The sequence below is a fragment of the Pongo pygmaeus genome, chromosome 2, assembly GCF_028885625.2.
Source record: "Pongo pygmaeus isolate AG05252 chromosome 2, NHGRI_mPonPyg2-v2.0_pri, whole genome shotgun sequence".
NCBI lineage: Eukaryota > Metazoa > Chordata > Mammalia > Primates > Hominidae > Pongo > Pongo pygmaeus.
Window position 1 is genome coordinate 124,142,813 of NC_085930.1, and position 23,238 is coordinate 124,166,050.

Consider the following 23,238-nt stretch of genomic DNA (forward strand, 5'->3'; position numbering starts at 1 on the left):
ATTGGCAGCATCTGATTTTGTTGATCTACAGGCACAGAGAGGACTGGGAACTGAGTATGCATGTTATTATGACTCAAGACACATAAATACATTCTACGTACATTTTAACAAGCACAGTTTATTTATAATTACATTGAAATTATTTAGCTCCAAGCAAAGACACAGAGGGATGACAGATTTGATAAGCTACTTTTAATTTTTTTTTTTTTTTTTGCATATTCTATTGCTTTGGGCTCTAGTACTAAAAAAGGAATGGAATTTAAAAGGAACAATGAGGAAATAACGGTTACATACAAAGAAAGAATTTTACCTGGCAAAGCCAACACCTCTGCTGACTCCATTAGCGTCTCTTAGTATTCTTGTGGAAATGACATGTCCAAAGGGTTTCAGCATATTCTCAAGCTCCTGCTCATCCATAGAAATGGGGAGATTTGAGATGTATAGGTTTGTTGGGTCTTGCTCTTGTTGCTAAGGGAAGGAAAGTAACAAATGTGGTAAGTCCTGAGTATTGAGAAACATTGTACAAATAGAGAAACTTTTGTTTAAACTGCAATCTAGATAATAATCTCCAAAATGCTCTTGAAAGTGCTTTCACTAGGGACATTACTTCTTTTTACTGATGTCTTATGCAGAATGTTTATCATAGACAAAATGACTAATGAAAGCCAAGCTCTCTGTCCATCATTCCTTAGAAAGACTAATAAACTTTTTTCCCTTTTTTCTTGAGACGGAGTCTCGCTCTGTAGCCTAGGCTGGAATGCAGTGGCGCGATCTCGGCTCACTGCAAGCTCCGCTTCCCGGGTTCACGCCATTCTCCTGCTTCAGCCTCCCGAGTAGCTGGGACTACAGGCGCCCACCACCACGCCCGGCTAATTTTTTGTATTTTTAATAGAGACGGGGTTTCACCGCGTTAGCCAGAGTGGTCTTGATCTCCTCCTGACTTAGTGATCCGCCCGCCTCGGCCTCCCAAAGTGCTGGGATTACAGGCGTGAGCCATCACGTCCGGCCGACCAATAAACTTTTAATGCAATTGAACTAAGGCAAATGTGTATATTCTTTTTATTACCATTAACCACTACTTCTATGATTACCACTCTTACTACCATCACAATTAGTTACTGATATTGCATTTAATGAGAGTTCATAATATGCTAAGCATTGTTCCAAACACTTAACGTGCATTATTTCATTCAATATTCTTAATAGATATAATTACCATTTTATGGATGACAAAACTGATCGCTAACTTATCCAAGTTACACAGCTCATAAGTGCCAAAGTCAGGGCTGAAATCTGGGCCTATCACCAAAGTCCATGGGATTTATTGCTCTGGTCTACTGCCTTTCGCTAGACCAACGAGTCTCAAAGTATAGTCCCAGAAATGCAACATCAGCCTTAGCCTCATCTGGGAACTTATTGGAAACACAATTCCTCAGGCCTCACCACAGAACTACTGAAGCAGAATCTGAGAGTGGGCCAAGAAATCTGTGTTTTGACAAGCCCTCCAGGTGATCCTGATGACAGCTTAAGTTTGAGAATTGCCGTCCTAGACCAAGCCTAAATATTTATATACAAATAAGATTATGATGTCTACCATCTCCTAATTAAGCAGCAATAATGTTTAAATAAGCTTTGCTTAATAGAATGGGAAACCAAACCACAATTACGAGCATTATTTCTGTGTGTATCAATTTTCTCTATTTTATATAATGAATTAATAATTTAGAACTTAGTTGTATTTATGTCTCAAATAAAACAGTCAAAAACTTGACAGATTAGTCATTAATATCAAAATGTACCAGATATTTAATTGAACTATTATATTTTAACTAAACAAAAACCTTAGCTTCAAGGATAAGCCAGACATTAAATTAGAAAAAGAAATCCTGAAGTCTATAGAAAATGGTATTACATAACAGTCAAATATCTTTTGTGAAAAGATATCATATTATTAGATATTTATGGTTTTAAAAATAATAAACAAGTAGAATCAACAAGAATCCAAATATTGTTTCAAGTCAAGAAATAATTTTTGTATGCAACTAAATTTCTGTATTTTTAACAACTAAATATTCCGATAGGTTGTGATATTTTTATTAAAACTTGGAGTGAATATGATGTATTATTAGTTTCATTTTAAACACAGTTTACTTTTTAAGCTTTTTAGCACCGTGGGAAATAGCAAATATAAAATATAATCAATCTGGAAAAGATGACTAGAGACTTAATATTTAGGAATAGTTTACATATAGAGACTGAATGAGTGAAGTCAATCTCCCTCTCTCTTTCTCTGTCACAGACATACATATAAACACACACACACACACACACACACACACACCACTATCACCACCACCGTCATCAGTATCACCACCAGTAACTGTAATGGTCCTAGAGAAAAAACAGAGATAATATTATTATTCTTTAAATGGTTTTGATCTTGTTTTTGTTTTTGTTTTTGTGAAGCGGTAAATTAAAAAAGGGGGACATTTCAGATACATAATAATGAACCTTATCTACATATAACTTCCAAGGTTCATAGTATTTCACCATTCATCATTTAATTTTAATCTTCACATTGTAGCTCCAAAAGTAGTTTGGCAAATATTATTACACTTACTGGATAATGAGGAAATGGAGACACGAAAGATTCAATCTTGCCCAAGGACAATCTAATAATTAGTGACAGGGCTAAAATTATATTTAGTGACTAATTTTCCTATCTTCCAGCTCAGTGTATTTTCCACAAGTCCAATGTTTCTCAAGCTTCAATTATTTGAAATACCAAATGTTAGAAATTTTTGACAGTCATAGGTTGTTACTTATTTTAAAATTTTTCTAAATAAACATACCTCTGGGGCTTAAATAAATCTATTTTAAAAAATAACTTTGTAGGCCTGGTGCGGTGGCTCATGCCTGTAATCCCAGCACTTTGGGAGGCCGAGGCGGCCAGATCACGAGGTCAGGAGATCAAGACCATCCTGGCTAACATGGTGAAACCCCATCTCTACTAAAAATACAAAAAATTAGACGGCCTAGTGGCGGGCGCCTGTAGTCCCAGCTACTCGGGAGGCTGAGGCAGGAGAATGGCGTGAACCCAGGAGGCGGAGCTTGCAGTGAGCTGAGATCCTGCCACTGCACTCCAGCCTGGGCCACAGAGCGAGAGTCCGTCTCAAAAAAAAAAACACTTTGTGTTGTTACCATAACTAAAAGGCCAGTATTACTTGCCATAAATAGAAGGTTACTGTAAAAACTGAACAAACTCATGTTTTCAAATTATAGCTAGATACTGTTTGCAGAAGGCTTTGGTGCTCCTGCTTCACTCTCTGTTGCAAAGGGAATTCATAATTAATGGAAGTGTTAGAAGCACACCAGCACCAGACTGAGTCTTTTTACTGGGAAGAATCAGAATTAAAAAAGAATTGAGAAATGAACAACTTCCTTATGATGGATTTCCGAGTCCCACATGTCTAGAACTACTCAAGTTATACAAGAAATACATGTCCCAGAGCTTTGGAGTTCCTCATCAACCCAGAGCCTACCAATGAGTGGGCCACAGCACATGACAGTCCTATGAATGGGTTGGAATTTGCTCAATATTCAATACCCCTTTGCCCTTGATCAGGTTAATAATTACAGTCTACACCATTGTCTCAGGGTACTGTATAGACCTTAGAATTTTCTCCAGGCATCAGTGCACCAGTTTATCCAAATTCAAAGTCATTTCCAAATTCCCTGAGTATTGAATGCATTGCAGCTGCTCAAAATGGTGTACCATAAATACGCAGAGCTTAGTACATAAGGGATTGCCTGGTAAGCTATTTTCTGAATCCAAATTCAAACAACAAGGCCAACTCTTTAATTTGTATTCACAGAGACAGTAGCCATTGGATAGTGTCATTATTTAATTTGTATTCACAGAAAGAATATGACATTGGGGAGTGTTATTTAAGTAATTCTGTTCTTTGAAATGAATGCAGTATTAGTCTTGAATATATTGGTTGAAAATAGAATTTAAATTATGCATAAAATAAACTTTAAAATAGTACATACATTTATATTTTTACTTTCAATTTGATTTATATATCAGGTTTATGTAAATGGATGGTCATTTTCAAAAGGTTCATTGTCACTATGAAACAAAGAACACTTTCCTTTTAATTTTCCAGAAAGGTTTTTCACAAGATAACTGCAATCAAAAAGATCTTTTTATAATTTTTTAACTTAAATTTTTATGGCCAAAGCTCCTGAATGGACCTAAGGTGGCATCTTATCCAATCTTGTTATCTAACAGATGGAAAAAAGCAGAAGCTAGTGGTGAGATTATGACTTGCCCAAGGCCATTCAGCTAGAGGAACAGGCTAGAAATAGATGTTAATCTGATGTTATTGCCAATTTACAACACTGACTTTATTCTTAAAATCCAATGATTGATAAATAGGTTGTGGTTCAAAAGAATATTACAGAGACAAAAATAAATATATCTGAGTTGCTTGTTTTATTCACTTTTGCCTATTCGTCAATAAGCTTGAGTCGAAGAGTGAAGGCTATGAAAAAAGAGTTCCTAGCCTTAGCTAGTATTCTACACATAGTCATTGAATGAATATTGTGTAGTGTATATTAGATTATAAAAGTATATGACTACAATTCATACATCTATTACATATAACTGTCCATGTCACTGTAAGTAACTCCCCTATTTTGGTCTGTTTCTACACGTTTTCATTTGTACGAGGATTTCTTGGTTTATTATTTTGTTTTGTCAAAAGCTCATTAAAAGTTAGAAAAGTATCTTCTCCCTTGTTAATGGGAGCCCAGATCTGTCATCTTATGCAAAAATACGTAAAAAATTTATTTTCTCTGAAATGACTTCCTTTTTCTCAGGTTTTTAGTGTATGTACGCTGTCAAAATCAGATTTATTGGCATTCATTTGCTTTTGAGCAGTTTAAGACAATTTCAGAACTTCAGAACATTTCAAGGTGGCTAAGCAAATGAATACTTGTAGAGGACAAGAAAACACTGCCCTATCTACATCAAAGGTTACGTCTGGGTTTTTGAATACGCATTATGGCCATTATGGAAACACAATTCTGAAAAAGGCTATTAGTAGAACACAATTTTAAAACTTAAAAACAATCTGCTAACATTCATATTTGATGGAATGACATTTAAATGGTCTGGAAGTAGCTACAGTACTAGCATGAAGTTGAGATTTTAGAGTAATTTCTTAAACTACCTGGAGTGTGAACTATTTTTATTTCTAATATGCCATGGATCAATGTATTTGTAGAATATAATAAAAATAAATTAATAAAAAATAAAATAAAAGGATATACAAAATGCAAGTCCAACTTTTCATCATTACACTCAGCGGACACCAAATTACATATTGCATTTGATATTATGTTAATGTCAATTGTTATAAAATATTTTAAATGCTTTCTCTCAATTTCTGTACATATTTCATTGTGGACAAGTATCAAGTAACAAACTTTGAGTAGAACTGCTTTATGGGAATATATTCCTACTATTTCTTTTCATAATGGAACACCCTATGGGTCTCAGTAAGTGATTAGTTCTTGCTTACTTTATATACTATCGAACCCTTTTTAAAAAACATTTTTAATTGGCAAGTAATAATTGTACAAATGTATGTGGTGCAAAGTGATATTTTGATATATGAATACAAGTGTAATGATTGAATCAGGGTAATTAGCATATTCATAACCTCAAACATTTATTATTTCTTTGTGTTGGGAACATTCAAGCTCCTTTCTTCTAGGATATGCAATAAATTATTGTTAATTACAGTCATCCTACAGTGCCATAAAACTCTAGAACTTATTTATCCTCACTAGCTGTAATTTATCAAAAGATCCCCATATCCCCCCTTCCTGCTACTCTTCCTAGCCTCTAGTAACCATAGTTCTACTCTCTGCTTCTATGAGTTCAACTTTTTTAGCTCCTACATAAGAGTGAGAACATGTGGTATTTATCTTTCTGTGTGCCTGACTTGTTTCACTTAACATAATATCCTCCAGGCTCATCTATGTTGTCATGCATGACAGAATTTTATTTTCTTTTATGACTAAATAGTATTCCACTGTGTGTGTGTGTGTGTGTGTGTGTGTGTGTGTGTGTATACATACTAAATTTTTAAATGGTGCTATAAAAACTAGATATCCACATACAGAATAATGAAACTAGACCGCTATCACTCACCGTACACAAAAATCAACTCAAAATCTCCAAACGGCTTAAAGACTTCAATGTAAGACCCCAAACTGTAAACTACTGGAAGACAACATAAGGGAAAGGGTTTAGGATATTGGTCTGGACAAAGATTTTTTGTGGATAAGACTTCAAAAGCACAGGCAACAAAAGCAAAAATGGGCAAATGGGGCTATATCCAACTAAAAGGAAACAATCAACCGAGTAAGGAGACAACCTGCAGAATGGGCAAAAATATTTGCATACTATTCGTCTGCCAACTATTCATAATGGCCAACAGATATATGAGAAATATACTCAACCACTAATCATCAGGGAAATGCAAATCAAAACCACGATGATATATCATCTCACCACTATTAGAATACCTATTATCAGAAAAAACAAAAAATAATCAATGCTGGTGAGGATGTTGAAAAAAGGGAACTCTTATACACTTTTAGTCAGAATGTAAATTAGTATAGCCATTATGGAAAACAGTATGAGGGTCCTCAGAAAACTAAAAATACTAACATGTGACTGAGCAATCTCACTACTAAGTATCCAAAGAAAAGGAAATAACTATATCAAAAAGATATGTGCGCCTCCATGTTTATTCCAAGAGCTTTTAAGTCACAAAATTGTGTATAACCAATTTATAGAAATTTTTTAACTACTGGGTGAAAAAATGCTATCTCAAGATGAATTATCCTGAGCAGTGGTGACAAAACATTTAGAAATACCCTGAAGAGGTATGAAACAACTCTAAAGCAAGCATGCAACTATAGATATTTTTTAAAAACATTGAGGAAGATGTATATGTAGACTAAAGATAATAATGTTACCTTATATAGAGCAGAGTTTTTAGTATTTTAAATGTTTCAGGGTCATTTTGTATCATGTGGCCCTTTATCTATCTCGTAAGGTAGATAGGGAAAGAGGTATTATTCCAAAAAATACAAATGAGAAAACTGGGTCCTACATCTTAAGCTAGTAAGTGAATAAGCAATATCATAAGTGATATTGTTTGACTTGATGTAGTACTTTTTACTACACTACACCAATTCTAGAGATTGCCTATAAATATCGTTATTCAGTGACTCTCATCTGTAGAAAAGAAAATTAATGTGGATGCAAGGGAGCAAGATTTTTTTAATGGAATAGTCTATTTTATATGCTGCAGCAATTTAAAAATTAATAATAATAAAAACTAAATGTTTTTTCTCACTTTGAAAACAGGGAATCAGAGCATTCCATGTTAACAAACTGCCCTAAAGGCATCAGATATTTTGGAATTAGTTTAACACTAATTCGAACAAAGATGTCCTCACTTTTCTAGTGATAGTTACTGCACCTCTAGATGAGAACTGATGGAAGCCTGCTGTTTTAGCCATACTTGCTTCACTAGTATATATTTGTGTGATAGTTAATTTTATGTGTCAACTTGACTGAGTCACAGTGTGCCCAGATTGCTTAAACCATTTTCTGGGTGTTTCTATGGGGCTATTTTTGAATGAGTTTAACATTTAAATTGATACACCGTGTGAAACAGATTGCACTCCTCGATGTGGGTGGCCCTCACCCAATCAGTTGAAGACTTGAATAAAACAAAAAGGCTGATCCTCCCCAGAGTTAAGAAAGACTTCCTCCCGTCTGACTGTCTTTGAGCTGGAATTTCATTTTCCTGCCTTCAGACCCTGACTGAAATATCGGCCCTTCTTGAGTCTTGAACCTGACAGCCTGTAGACTGGAACAACCATGTGGGCTCTCCTAGGACTCCAGCTGCCAACAGAAGATCTTTGGACTTGTCACCTCCAAAATCTCATGAGTCAAGTTCATACAATTAAGAGGGGAGGGGGTAAGATGGAGTGATGTGGAGGAGAGAGGAAGGAAGGGAGAGAGGGAGGAGGAGAGGGAGAGAGGGAGAGAAAAAGAGAAGGAGAGATAAAGAGAGGGAGTGAGAGACTAAGGTAAAGGGATGGAGGGACAGAGCGGGGGACAGGGAGAGAGGGAAATGGGAGACAGGGAAAGATGGAGGGATAGAGGAAGAGAGGGAGATGGACAGAATGACAGAGAGAGACTTGCAGTGGGGAGAGAGGGAGATGGAGTGATGGAGTGCACGAGAGGGAGTGAGACAGAGACATCCTATTGTTTCTGTTTCTCTGGAGAACCCTGACTAATACAATGTGTCAGTTTTGTCAAATCTATATTGCTATGAAAAAATAAGGACATACGATCAGCTCTGAACTTCCCACTAGGACTTCTGCATTCCCTGGACACAAAGCCAGTGCCTCTGACTAGGCAAAGTAAGATGCCTTACCTCAAGATAGGCGCTCCAGAAGCAAACATCCAAGGTAAGGCATTAAAGACCAAAGGGAAGAGTAAAGAAGGACTGCAAAGAAGTAGGCTTTCACCCTTAAATGGTACCTAAAAACATGCCCTCTGTCCTGTTTGCTAAGCAGTGAAGGTGCCTGTATATTTTCAATTGCCTTCTGTCTCTACTAAAAGAGAAAAGGTGATTTCTCTTTTGTTAGTTCTGCATGGTGATTCAGTTACAGGAAGCTGACTGCCAATTTTTTCCTTCCAAAGCAAAAATAAGAACAATTTCCCTAAGATAAGAAACACTAAGAACAATGTCCCCAAGAAACACTTTTTAAAAAAGAAGTATTTACTTATTTCGGATATAATGTAAGCACGGTGTCAGCAACTGGAGTTCATGTCCTCAAGTTCAATTGGAGGGTTTAATTCTGGAGAACAAACTCAGCAGGGACCTGATTGTGCAACAATGCCCAGTGCTGAACCACTGATCATTTAGGCTATTCTTTAAGGCTTGGGCTGGCTTTTATTTCGAGATCAACTGAGGAGCCTTGAATTGAGTTAGGCAGTGAATGATTCCATGAGGATCTCCAGCCTTTATGACTAAATTTGAGTTACCTGTGGTCCTGGAACAGGTGGCCAGATTGGATCCCTGGCTTTCCTTGACTTCTCCCTCCATATACACCTCATGAACTTGAGCTCAGTATCACCAGTTATCAGCCCTGATGTGATGGTTTCTCCTATGAGAAAATGCTAAATTAACATTTTACAATATTGAGATCTCTCTATAGTTTTATTATAATATATTACTATATCACAAATATATATTGTTTTGTACTCGTGGTCCTGATGGTCAAAAATGAGAACAGGAAACAAAACTATAGAGAACTACTCGATATTGTAAACAAATCTCACATTTTCTCAGAGTTTAATTCACTGCTCAGAAAGAGGTTCCCCAGGAATGTCTATTTTATCCACCTGCTATGAACTCTGAGATAGAAAGCTGTAACTGATTTATCAATAAAGACTATGATGCTCCAAACAACTATGGAACTATGGAAATGGCATGAAGACAGCCATAGGTTTACTATGATACACTACTAATTACTTCTGAAATAATCACCATAACACATACAAATATAGAACAGATGGAAAACATTTTTATATATTCTGTCTAGAATATGACAGCTTGGGATGGCTGAGTCTCACCTAGATTCACCTTTGGTAAACATACAAAAACATACCATTGAAATGTAAAAGATATTAGGGGCATTGAGTTCCACTCAAGGACAACCATTCTCATTGTAGTCTACTGACATCCCCGCCCCCGCCCAGAACAGAGCACAAATGATGACTCCTGGAATTATGCAACAGAGCTCATGTGACAAACACTATGTCATATATATTAAGGCTGCCCAATAAAATATAAGACATCTCATTAAATTTAAATTTTTGATAAACAACAAATACTATTTTTAGTATATCATGAATAATACATAAGATACACTTGTACTAAAATTATTCATTGCCATATAAGATTAACATTAATATCATTTTATATAAACTATTTGTTGTTAGGTAAGATATGTATCATTACCTTTACCTTTTTATGGCATGATATTATCTAGTATTTATACTGACTACTATATGAAAAATACTATGCTTTAAAGTCATTTAAACTCATTATGTTTATATTCCTTAGCCCTTGAGGTACATAGCCCCATTTTGCATGTGAGAAAGCTGAGGTTATAAGAAACAATTGTTCTTTTTGCTTAGGATTGTCTTGGCTATGCGGGCTCTTTTTTGGTTCCATGTGAACTTTAAAGTAGTTTTTTCCAACTAAAAAATTCTCATCATTATTAGTCATCAGAGAAATGCAAATCAAAACCACAATGAGATACCATCTCATGCCAGTTAGAATGGTGATCATTAAAAAGTCAGGAAACAACAGATGCTGGGGAGGATGTGGAGAAATAGGAACGCTTTTACACTGTTGGTGGGAGTGTAAATAAGTTCCACCACTGTGGAAGACAGTGTGGTGATTCCTCAAGCATCTAGAACTAGAAATAGCATTTGATCCAGCAATCCTATTACTGGGTATATACCCAAAGGATTATAAATCATGCTACTATAAAGACACATGCACGCGTATGTTTATTGCAGCACTATTCACAATAGCAAAGACTTGGAATCAACCCAAAAGTCCACCAACGAGAGACAGGATTAAGAAAATGTGGCACATATACACCATGGAATACTATCTAGACACAAAAAGTTGAGTTCATGTCCTTTGCAGGGACATGGATGAAGCTGGAAACCATTTTCAGCAAACCAACACAGGAACAGAAAACCAAACACCACATGTTCTCACTCATAGGTGGGAACTGAACAATGAGATCCCTTGGACGCAGGGCGGGCAACATCACACACTGGGGCCTGTTGGGGGTTGGGGGTTGGGGGGGTGGGGGAGGGATAGCATTAGGAGAAATACCTAATGTAAATGACGAGTCGATGGGTGCAGCAAACCAACATGGCACATGTATACCTATGTAACAAACCTGCACGTTGTGCACATGTACCCTAGAACTCAAAGTATAATAAAAAAAATATATATTTAATACATAAAGTGAAAAGCCACAACTTTCATACAAAATGTTCTCTTGTGTGCTGTTTTGCTTGAATCTACATTTATTCCTAAATTGTCCAATGTCAGTTGTACAGAAAACTGGCCCTGTAAAGACATGTGCATTTTATGTGTTATAGAGGAAGCAGTCACCTCTACATTGGCACTTAAAAAAAAAATTCTGCTATACATTAAAATTCTGTCAGTCTAACTGAAGGATGGCATATAATAGATTTATTTCATCCTAGTCTTTCCAAAGAGAGACTTTCCAAAGAGAACAGGCTGCACAACTTTTGGTAAAATGTGATCCTTAATATTAGCTTGGAGAAAATGTGGTGTGCTGTGTGTGTATATATCACAAAGAAAATCAGTTTATTAATGCCATGTTAGCTGGAGAAGGAACCCAAGTAGGTGATACTGTCTTGCTTTCATTTCTTATATTAACGTGGTGACTTTGGTAGAGAAACAGCAAAGAAGAGGTGCAACAGTGAGTTAAGGATGTTCAAATAAGGTTAAACTATTTTTTTATTTTAAAAGAATGTCTTTCATCACCATTGCCAGCATCATTTGGCATGTACATTATTTACATTTTTCTTTAGATTTTACTTTAAGTTCTGGGATACATGTGCAGAATGTGCAGGTTTGTTACATATGGTATACATGAGCCATGGTGGCTTGCTGCACCTATCAACCCGTCATCTAGGTTTTAAGCCTCACATGAGTTAGGTCTTTGTCCCAATCCTCTCCCTCCCCTGACCCCACTGCCCCAACAGGACCCCAGTGTGTGAGGTTCTGCTCCCTGTGTCCATGTGTTCTCATGCTTCAACTCCCATTTATGAGTGAGAACATGCAGTGTTTGGTTTTCTGTTCTTGTGTGAGTTTACTGAGAATGATAGCTTCCAGCTTCATCCGTGTCCCTGCAAAGGACATGAACTCATTCTTTTTATGGCTGCATAGTATTCCATGGTGTATATATGCCAGGTTTTCTTTATCCAGTCTATCATTGATGGACATTTGGGTTGGTTCCAAGTCTTTGCTATTGTAAATAGTGCTGTAATAAACATATGTGTGCATATGTCTTTTTAGTAGCATAATTAATAATCCTTTGGGTATATACCCAGTAATGGGATTGCTGGGTCAAATGGTATTTCTGGTTCTAGATCCTTGAGGAATCGCCACACTGTCTTCCACAGTGGTTGAACTAATTTACACTCCCACCAACAGTGTAAAAGCATTCCTATTTCTCCACATCCTCCCCAGCATCTGTTGTTTCCTGACTTTTTAATGATCGCCATTCTAACTGGCATGAGATGGTATCTCATTATGGTTTCAATTTGCATTTCTCTAATGACCAGTGATGACGAGCATTTTTTCATATTTGTTGGCTGCATAAATGTCTTCTTTTGGGAAGTGTCTGCTCATATCCTTTGCCTACTTTTTGATAGGGTTGTTTTTTTCTTATAAATTTAAGTTCCTTGTACATTCTGGATATTAGACCTTTGTCAGATAGGTAGATTGCAAAAATTTTCTCCCATTCTGTAGTTTGCGTGTTCACTCTGATGATAGTTTCTTTTGCTGTGCAGAAGCTCTTTAGTTTGATTAGATCCAATCTGTCAATTCTGGCCTTTGTTGCAATTGCTTTTAGTGTTTTAGTCATGAAGTCTTTGCCCATGCCTATGTCCTGAATGGTATTGCCCAGGTTTTCTTCTAGGGTTTTTATGGCGTGGGGTTTTACATTTAAGTTTTTAATCCATCTTGAGTTAATTTTTGTATAAGGTGTAAGAAAGGGGTCCAGATTCTGTTTTCTGCATATGGCTAGCCAGTTTTCCAAGCACCACTTATTAAATAGGGAATCCTTTCCCCATTGCTTATTTTTATCAGGTTTGTTGAAGATCAGATGGTTGTAGATGTGTGGTGTTATTTCTGAGGTCTCTGTTCTGTTCCATTGGTCTATATATCTGTTTTGGTACCAGTACCATGTTGTTTTGGTTACTGTAGCCTTGTAGTATAGTTTAAAGTCAGGTATTGTGATGCCTCCAGCTTCGTTCATTTTGCTTAGGATTGTCTTGGCTATACAAGCTCTTTTTTGGTTCTATATGAAATTTAAAGTAGTTTTTTTTCTAATTTTGTGAAGAAAGTCAATGGTAGCTTAACAGGAATAGCATTGAATCTATAAATTACTTTGGGCAGTATGGCCATTTTCACCATTTTCATTACATTGATTCTTCCTATCCATGAGCATGGAATGTTTGTCCATTTGTTTGTGTCTGCTCTTATTTCCCTGAGCAGTGGTTTGTATTTCTCCTTGAAGAGGTCCTTCACATCCCTTGTAAGTTGTATTCCTAGGTATTTTATTCTCCCATGCAATTGTGCATGGGAGTTCACTCATGATTTGTCTCTCTGCTTGTCTTGTTGGGGTATAAGAATGCTTGTGATTTTTGCACATTGATTTTGTATCCTGGGACTTTGCTGAAGTTGCTTATCAGCATAAGGAGTTTTTGGGCTGAGACAATGGTGTTTTCTAAATATAAAATCATGTCATCTGCAAACAGAGACAATTTGACTTCCTCTCTTCCCATTTGAATACCCTTTATTTCTTTCTCTTGACTGATTGCCCTGGCCAGAACTTCCAATACTATGCTGAATAGGAGTGGTGAGAGAGGGCATCCTTGTCTTCTGCCACTTTTCAAAGGGAATGCTTCCAGCTTTTGCCCATTCGGTATGATATTGGCTATGGGTTTGTCATAAATAGCTCTTATTATTTTGAGATATGGTCTATCAGTACCTAGTATATTGAGAGTTTTTAGCATGAAGCGGTGTTGAATTTTATCGAAGGCCTTTTCTGCATCTACTGGGATAATCATGTGGTTTTTGTCATTAGTTCTGTTTATGTGATGGATTATGTTTATTGATTTGCATATGTTGAACCAGCCTTGCATCCCTGGGATGAAGCCAACTTGATTGTGGTGGATAAGCTTTTTCATGTGCTGCCAGATTCGGTTTGCCATTATTTTATTGAGGATTTTCACATCCATGTTCATCAGGAGTACTGGCCTGAAATTTTCTTTTTTATTGTGTCTCTGCCAGGTTTTGTTATCAGGATGATGCTGTCCTCATTAAAGTGGGTTAGGGAGGATTCCCTCTTTTTTTATTGTTTGGAATAGTTTCTGAAACAATGGTACCAGCTCTTCTTTGTACATCTGGTATAATTCGGCTCTGAAACCATCTGGTCCTGGGGTTTTTTTTGGTTGGTAGGGTATTAATTACTGTCTCAATTTCAGAACTTGTTATTGGTCTATTCAGGGATTTGACTTCTTCCTGGTTTAGTCTTGGGATGGTGTATGTGCCCAGGAATTTATCCATTTCTTCTAGATTTTCTAGTTTATTTGTGTAGAGGTGTTTATAGTATTTTCTGGTGGTAGTTTGTATTTCTGTGAGATCAGTGGTGATATCCCCTTTATCATTTTTTTGTGTCTATTTTATTCTTCTCTCTTTTCTTCTTTACTAGTCTAGCTAGCAGTCTCTCTATTTTGTTAATCTTTTCAAAAAACCAACTCCTGGATTCACGGAATTTTTGAAACGTTTTTCATGTCTCTATCTCCTTCAGTTCTGCTGTGATCTTAGTTGTTTCTTGTCTTCTGTTAGCTTTTGAATTTTTATTTGCAACTTTTTAAAAACTCGTAAGTTAGAAAGAGATAAGTCTTACGTTTAATGTGACTCAACAAGGAGTTAAATAATTTTACTTAGAACGCCTAGGCTATCAATGAAAAAGTAATGCATACATCTTAGTTTTTCTTAGTTATACGTTTTCTCCCTATAGGAGTCTTGTGATTCAGTAAGCAGCTCACCTGAACAAATGGAGGTACTCGTGGTCACAACACTAATCCAACTCAAAGTCACTTGTCGATTTCCATCTCTTGACTTGGGCACATTACTAAATGGATCATCCACTTATTTTTTCATATTTGCTCTTGATCATTCACTCACTCATTCAATAGTTTTTCCATCTTCTAGTGCATGTCACCCCCTGAGCTAAATTCTGAGGACAAAGATGTAATAGGACATGATCTCTGCCTGCCCTAGAAAGTTCAGACTAGTGGATGTTATACAACTAAATTTCAATAATAAAGTGCTATTTTTTGTTAGCTGACACATTAGGGCAATCAAGAATTAGATATCTGTCCCCTAACTCTTATAGCCCTTAACTTGAAATTCCAGTTTCCTTAAAATGATGATTTGATAATCTAAATTATTTTTCAATGGTGTCTCAGCTACATGATATGCATGAAAATTAAATTTTAAAATGTAAAAGACATTGAGATACATTAAGCCTTGAAACAATGACAAACATCAATTTGGACTGACTATATAACTATATATTTCCATTTTAATAAAAATGATTTTGTTCTTAATCTTCCAGAAAACTTTGAGTAGGCATGAGCTGTAAACATGTAATGACATGGAGGTCCTGACACTAACTGTTATTAACACTTCTCAGCAAATTTCCTGGACTCAAAAATGGAGATAATAATACTAATAACCTTAGAGGGTTATTGTAGAAATTCAATGTTATGATATACTAAAAATTTAGCAGAGTTCCAGGAATATAGAAGCTCAGTAAATCACGATCATTTCTATAATTTTTATTACATAAGGAAATTTAGAACATTTTAAGATGACAGCTACTAACTAAATATAAGTCATGTCAATTAAAGAACAATTATCACTATTTAGAATGTGTCCCACTGTGTTCCTCATAAGTGTAAACTTACTAGATGTTATATTGAATTATATGGAGGTAGGCATATTAAATTGATAATGAGATCCTTAAAATGTGGCCACTGTATTAGCAAGAGAATCAAGAAATATATTACAGGGTGGGAAACATAACACTGTTGCTATCATTTGTGAGCTACAAAGATTAATGATTTATTACTGGGCTCATTAATCAAAACTGTGTGGCTTTTTTTTTTAAGGAGTAATTCCACTGTTCAAGTCAATTAGCTCACCAAAGCTATTACACCAAAGAAGCTGCAGCATTATTCAGACTTCCCTGGGAGTATTTAGAGTATAAAATAAATGCTATTATTCAGAAGATACCGAATTGCTAAGCTTCTTAAACTCATACAATTGGGAACCTGCAGTACATTAAAATGCTGAAACTCATTAAGAGAGTTTTTTTTCCCATCTTTAGAGTCACTGGCATTCTCAGCACTGTTAAAAACAATAAAATGCTCCTGGCTTCCAAGGAGAGGGTGACTTCTGCTCTTTCAGCTCCACCTCAATGAATCACTGAGGCAGAACTGTCACCCAGCCTTTGAAACTGCAACAGATTCTGCTGGATTATCCTAATATTGGAATAGGACAACAATATTAGCTAAGATGTTATAGAAGAGAGGAGGAAAATGCAACTAGTGCATAACTGATCACCTTCTTAGCTCTATTTGAACTGTCTGAGCATCTGTATATAAAATGTCGTTAATGATTTTAACACATATGATAAAGTTACAATCTATGAGTTCCTTATATAAGTGAATTACTAGACAAAAGAGGAAAAAGATAAACCTGTACTTAAAGTATAATAAAAGCTAATAAATGTAGAAGGAATACTGACATTAACAAAATCACCACATGACACCCCATTGGTAATAATTTATTTAGGCTAGAACGATCAGTGTATGTAAAAACTAGTGAGTGAGGCTAGACATGGTGGCTCATGCCTGTAATCCCAGCACTTTGGGAGGCCAAGGTGGGTGGATCACCTGAGGTCAGGAGTTGAGACCAGCCTGGCCAACATGGTGAAACCCCATCTCTACTAAAAATACAAAAAATTAGCCAGGCGTGGGGATGTGCGCCTGTAATCTCAGCTACTCAGGAGGATGAGGCAGGAGAATCACTTGAACCTGGGAACCTGGGAGGCAGAGGTTGCAGTGAGCCAAGATCACACTGTTGCACTCCAGCCTGGGCAACAAGAGTGAAACTCCGTCTCAAAAAAGAAAAGAAAAAAAAAGTGAGTAAAAGTCTGAGGGGAACTAGGAAATGTACATCAATCTCCATGGAAAACTATAACTTTTCCATGGAGACATTTGGCAAACATCACCGTAAACAAGTGATCAAAGTAGTATCAGCAGAATGGGATGAATGAGTCCCTTGCGCCTCTTGATATGATACACTGAGAAGGACATCACAGCACTATATGGCATTCCTTTCAGCAAGGCATAACCTGAACCTAATCATAGAAAAACATCCCATAGATCTAAGGTAGGGATGCTCTACATAATAATTGGCCTATAATCTTCAAAAATGTCAAGATGAAGAAAGACAGAAGAATGATTGCAGATTAAAGGACACTAAGAGACTCACGAATGTAACATTTGATCCTGGATTGAATCCTAGATCCCAAAGCCTCCCCTAAAAAAATTTTTTGTTTATTATAAAGGACATTCATGGAATAGTGCAAAATTCAACTCAGTTCTATAGTTAGACATTTCTATTGTACCAGTGTCAATTTCCTGATGTTGATTATTTCACTGTTGTAGTGTAAATGAATTACTTTGTTATTAGGACATATAACTAAACTCTTTATGGATACAGGGGCATCATGTCCTAAACTGAGTCTCAAACATCTTAAAATAATAATATGTATATATTAATAGAGAAAATGATAAAGCAAATGTAAGAGATGTTAATACGTGGGAAATTTGGGTGAAAAGTATTACCGTATTTTTGTAACATTTTTATAAGTTTAAAATTACTCAAAAATAACACGAAAAAACTGAAAAAATAAAATAAACAAGCTGTTAATTTTGATAGCCAAAATGCAAAAATATAAGAGTATTCCTCATAAGTGCTTTACCTTATAAAAGAAATTTAAGACAGTGTATATTTTGTGTCTTGCATTCAAACTGCCCTCCCTTGAGACAGAAAGAATACCAAACATGAAATTCAGCATCTGCTTCTCCTAATATTGCACAATTAACATACTCAGCAGTACCTTGGACAGTGTTTATTTGTTTGGTTCCTTTGCATACCACTAGCTCATGGTCTCCACTAAAGGTTTTAGGCAACATTTCTGCTTAGGCGATTGTACAGACAGAATGAAGACGGACATCCAAACTGGATTCCAGGCATCAATAGGCAATAGTAAATAAAAGAAGAGCCACATAAATTCTCTTTAATTACAGATATATTTCTCTTCTACTTTCCCCATGCTCACCTGACTCTGCCAGATTCTCTTCTCATAATGTTGCCTATATATGCACTTTCAGAATTATTTCCTCATTAATAGTTGGAAACATCATAGTTTTGTGAGTTTACAACCTCATCCACAACATGGAATAAGGCAGTGGTTACTATCTTAGAGAAATGGATAGACCTGTGACCCTGAAACAAGGTAGTTTTCCCCTCAGAGGACTGTTGGAAATATCTGGAGACATTTTTCTTTGAAACAACTGCACTGTAGGGGCTGCTACTGACATTCTACACACACAGGAATGTCTCCTACAACAAAGAATTATCTGTGAAAGAATCTGTCATGCCAAGGTTGTTATACCCTAGTATTAGACCACTTACGAGGAAAAAAAATACATATTTAATATTATATCTCTGTTATTAAATAGTTATTACATCACCATATATCATATATATCTTATATAAATATACATAAGGCTTCCAATGTTGATTTGGGTATTTTTATTATTAAAGAGTCCTTACATGTGTGCAAGGATGTAACGAGGCATAAATGCCTCTGTTATAGTTTGAGTACAACTGTTAAGCCAAATACATTTTAAAATTTCATAAAAGCTAACTTGTATAACCAACACAATTCAATTAAAATATTAACTTAGTATCATAGATAATGTTATTTTGCCAAATCTAAATTGCCGCTTGCAGTGTGAATCTGCTAGTATCTGCTGCAACACTAAATATTTTTGAAATTCATGGGCTGTATACTTTGTGCCACATGACATTTGGATTCTTCCACTACTTTTTCTAGAAAACCTTAATCTGAGTGTAGCTTGCCAGGGTAACAGCTTTCATTTGGTTTAAAAGCATCATTTACTTATTTAGTCAGCCTCTTTTCTCTTTCCTTCCTCATTAGCCCCAGACAATGACAGCAGGCCTCTTTGGCACCAGATAATTACAGATATAAATACAGACACAGACAGTGACATTGACCGATCCTCCAGATGATCTCAAATATGCTTTCATAATTTTTAAAGGATTACCATAGAATGAAAAGTCACACACACACACACACACACACACACACACACAGATTCTTACAGGGAACTCATGAATTCTTCAAAATTATTTCCACACACTTTAGTGAGAACAATGCCAATACAACAAAAAAATGCCAGAGATTTGCATGGATGATCAATCTGCTTTCAAATCCAAAAGCACTTAACATATTATTTAGGTATATGTTTATATATATAAACACACATACATAGGTAGACCCTATCATTCCAGACTAATAAGTTTACCTCCTTGAGTTTTTATTTCACTGTCAGTTAAAAGAATACTACCGCTACCATAGGGTTACCGTAAAGATTAATGGACAATTTGTAAATGTTAATACCTTTTCTTCTCTTCCTGTTAATTGGCTGTACACATTCACTGGGTGCCTGTCTATATCCATTCTTCCCAAGTAAATGAGAAAATGCTTACAATGGCTACATGTGATACAATTTACATAGAAAAAGGATTGATGAATTTCAGTTTTACTAAAAAGTACTACAAAATTAATAGAATTCAAAACATTTTCAAGGAAGGTGAAAAGGCCACGTTTCTCAGGCAAAAAATTGCTCCCTGCATCCCGGGTAAATAAAAAGGGCCAGTGTGGGTGCAACAGAGAGGGCTAGCGGGTAATGGCATGAAGTGACTTTGGAAAGGTAGGCAGGGGCCAGATCACATAGAGCCTTGTGGGCCATGCGGATCTACATACTGTGAATTGGGATTATGCTAAGTACAATGAGAAGACATTGATGAATTTAAGTGGGGAAAGACAAAATCTGATTTGCCTAAAAAAAGAATGTATCTGTAAGAAAATGTAGGGCCAATAAATGGAGCCGAGTTCCAATTAGGTGGGAAGCTGTTGTAATGGATGAGGAGAGTCCTTCTGGATATATTAGTGAAGACAGTTATAAAGAAAAGTGGATTAAGAAATCTGTTTTGCAGGTAAATTCTACACACTTTCTGATGCGCAGAATTTGAGGAATTTGAGAAAGGAAAGTCCAAGGATGATCTCAGGGTTTTGACATTTGCATCCTGGCCCACAGTTACTATTGATTGTCATAGAAGATGGAGGGCCAAATGTGAGGGGGGAAATCTACAACTCTCTTTTGAATATTTTAAGTTTGATATATCCATTAAACATCTAGGTTTGCAATCTGACTCATCTAGTTTCACCTAATAAGAGTGGTGATGATCTATAAATATAAACATGCAGGAACCCTGGAATATCTGGAATATCTTAAATCAGGTTTTATAGCCTTAGTTTGGCTCAACACAATCATGGAACTGAGTAGACAAGAAGCATACTCTTTTTGCAAGTAAAAAAATGAACATATTGGATCATAAAATACTACCTATGGCCAAGGCACCTGAGTGATAACCATGATAAGAAAAGACTTGCCCAAGGTCTCAAAGCAAATTTATAGCTGGAAATTAGATTCTCTCAGCTCCTAGTCCAATGTCTTATCTTGTGGAAAACTTTCTAGACTTTTATAAGGAACATTTTCACAACGTACAAGTTTCTTTCACGTTGTTTCATTTTAGAACCACGAACTCAAAGCCTAATTTATGGATCAATAAGACTTGAGGAATCATTAGAAATGGAAAGTCTTAGGCCTCACCCCGGATATACTGAATCAGATCTGCGTTTTAACAAGATCCATAGGTGACTCGTGTGTACATAAAAGCTTGAGAAGCAAAAGTCACTCTTTGTTTTATGGAGGAATATTTAGCATACCTATATGTTCACACAGTAAAATTAAGACAAAAGCTGGCATTGTACTCACTTAAATGATTAGCTAGGCCACTCTAATATTCACGGAGGAATGCTGTCATTAAAAACAAAAAGAATGTGTGCATGCACTGACTTGGAAATGTATCCAGGGATACGTTGTTATGTTTTTTAAAAAGCTAGTTGAAGAACAGCATGCAGGTCAGGATTGCAGAGGCTCCTGGTATGCGGCAGCACATCTCCTTGGCCTACCTGATTACCAACAGAACTGCGGTAGAGACTCATAGACTGTTACTAGTTCCATACCAAGCACGTGCTGGATCTCTCTGCCCTGCTTTTTCCAGAGCTGCAGAAGGCTGCTCAGCTGTGCACACATGCAATCCAAGTTGCAGGGGTGTTAACACTCTGGGGCAACCTCCAACCAATGGAGTATGGAAGTTGAACAATAAATGCTCCAGACTTTTCATCTTGGTGCTTTCTACATGGTTCCTCAGAGTTTCCAGCAGAATTGAGCTCCAGTTCTGCTGGAGCTCAAACTTGCTTAATAGAACATGATTTTTGAACATTTTCCCCATTCCTATCTTACTTTCCCTATTCCTTTAGTTCTGTTTTCATGGATCACTTCCTAAATAAACTTAATGCACTAAAATATTTGCCTCATGGGCTGCTTTGAAAGAAAAAAAAAGCAATATTATTTTAAAAGTGTATGTAATACAGACACGTGATATATAGAAGTATATAGACTTGAATGTATGAAGAAAGAACAAAAAGTCTACATAGGAAGATGATAATGTTTGTCTCTGGAGGCAGATTGACAGGAGACTTTTACTTCAGATATTTTTGTATTTTTATCATGACAATTATTGATTTATATTTTAATAAACTTAAAAAGAAGGAAAAATGAAAAACATCAGGAAAAAGAGATCTTTTAATCTCTATACTAAAGATGGGAAACCAAATGTCAGTGTATACTACAAAATTACATAATCAGAAATGTCATTTATGATTGTCCTCCTGTGACTTCCATTTCCCATGAGAATCTGGCTGATAATGACAATAGGTCTCTTCACAAAGCGTGGCCATTCATGATCTTTATGAATTATTTTCCCTGAGAAATGCAAAACGCCTGCAGCAAAATCTGACGTTAAGGATGCAGAAAAGCCACGGGGCATAATGAAGAGATCTAAACGGGTTATTATCAATTTGCCACGCAGCTAAATCATTTTTCTGCTTCTCCTCCTACTGCATTTTGAAGTTTACACTAGAATCACTGAGTCTGAATTTTACTATTACGAGGTAAGTAAGAGAATTTTAAGAGTTCAAGCCCTATATTTCTGCACAATTCTAATGGATCAATGGCTTCATTACTGTACACACTGAATAATTGTCCTTCTACAAAAATGTTAACAGATTTTTAAAAGTTAGCAATCTAGTAGCTCTGGTTTAAAAGATACCAATTCATACAGATATAAAGGAAAGTAGGATCTCATGGTTTTGCCAAAAATTTCGTTTTAATGCTAGCAGTTTACAATTCATATTTTAGCACTACTTGGGGTAGAAAAAGGGACAGAAGAAGAGAAAGGAGAATGTGCTCATTACAGAAATGAATGCATAAGATTAATACAGTTTATAGCTGAGAAAATTATACTTGCCTAGAAGTAAAGAGAACGTGTAGCAAGAAACAAAGCAAAGCAAAAACTACAACAACATCGAAAGAACAGTGTGAATAATGAGCAACAAGTAACTCTAGTAACAGTGACAACTCTTCATTAAGCACTTATTATGTATTGAGCACTGTGTGTTGCATTACCTTTAATACTTATATTTAGCCCCTAATGTAGGTATTATTGTCATCACTATTTTGCAGAGGAGGCAACTAAGGCTGTGAGTGGGTAAAGGATCTACCTCAAATCACACAGCTACCAGTCAAGGTTCAAACTAAGGCAGTCACTCTAGAATGCAAACTCCTAAAGGATACCAGACTTCCGCCAATAATGTATCTTGTGCTACTCCCAAAATATATGTGCCAAAATAAAATGCTATGGCTAAAATAAAAAGAAAATATGTGTTATATATGTGTAATATATATATATGTCTGTATGTGTAATACATATGCAT

General features: G+C 36.1%; 1 protein-coding gene across 19 annotated transcripts in view; it reads right to left on the minus strand.

Annotated features, from left to right (window-relative positions):
• The window catches only part of RBMS3 (RNA binding motif single stranded interacting protein 3), a 764,097-nt gene that overhangs the window by 299,234 nt on the left and 441,625 nt on the right, over positions 1 to 23,238 (minus strand). For all 19 annotated transcript variants that reach the window (XM_054479599.2, XM_054479608.2, XM_054479604.2 and 16 more), the window contains one exon: positions 311 to 468. In XM_054479599.2, the coding sequence (XP_054335574.1) occupies positions 311 to 468 (158 nt within the window). The remainder of the gene's footprint in view (positions 1 to 310; positions 469 to 23,238) is intronic.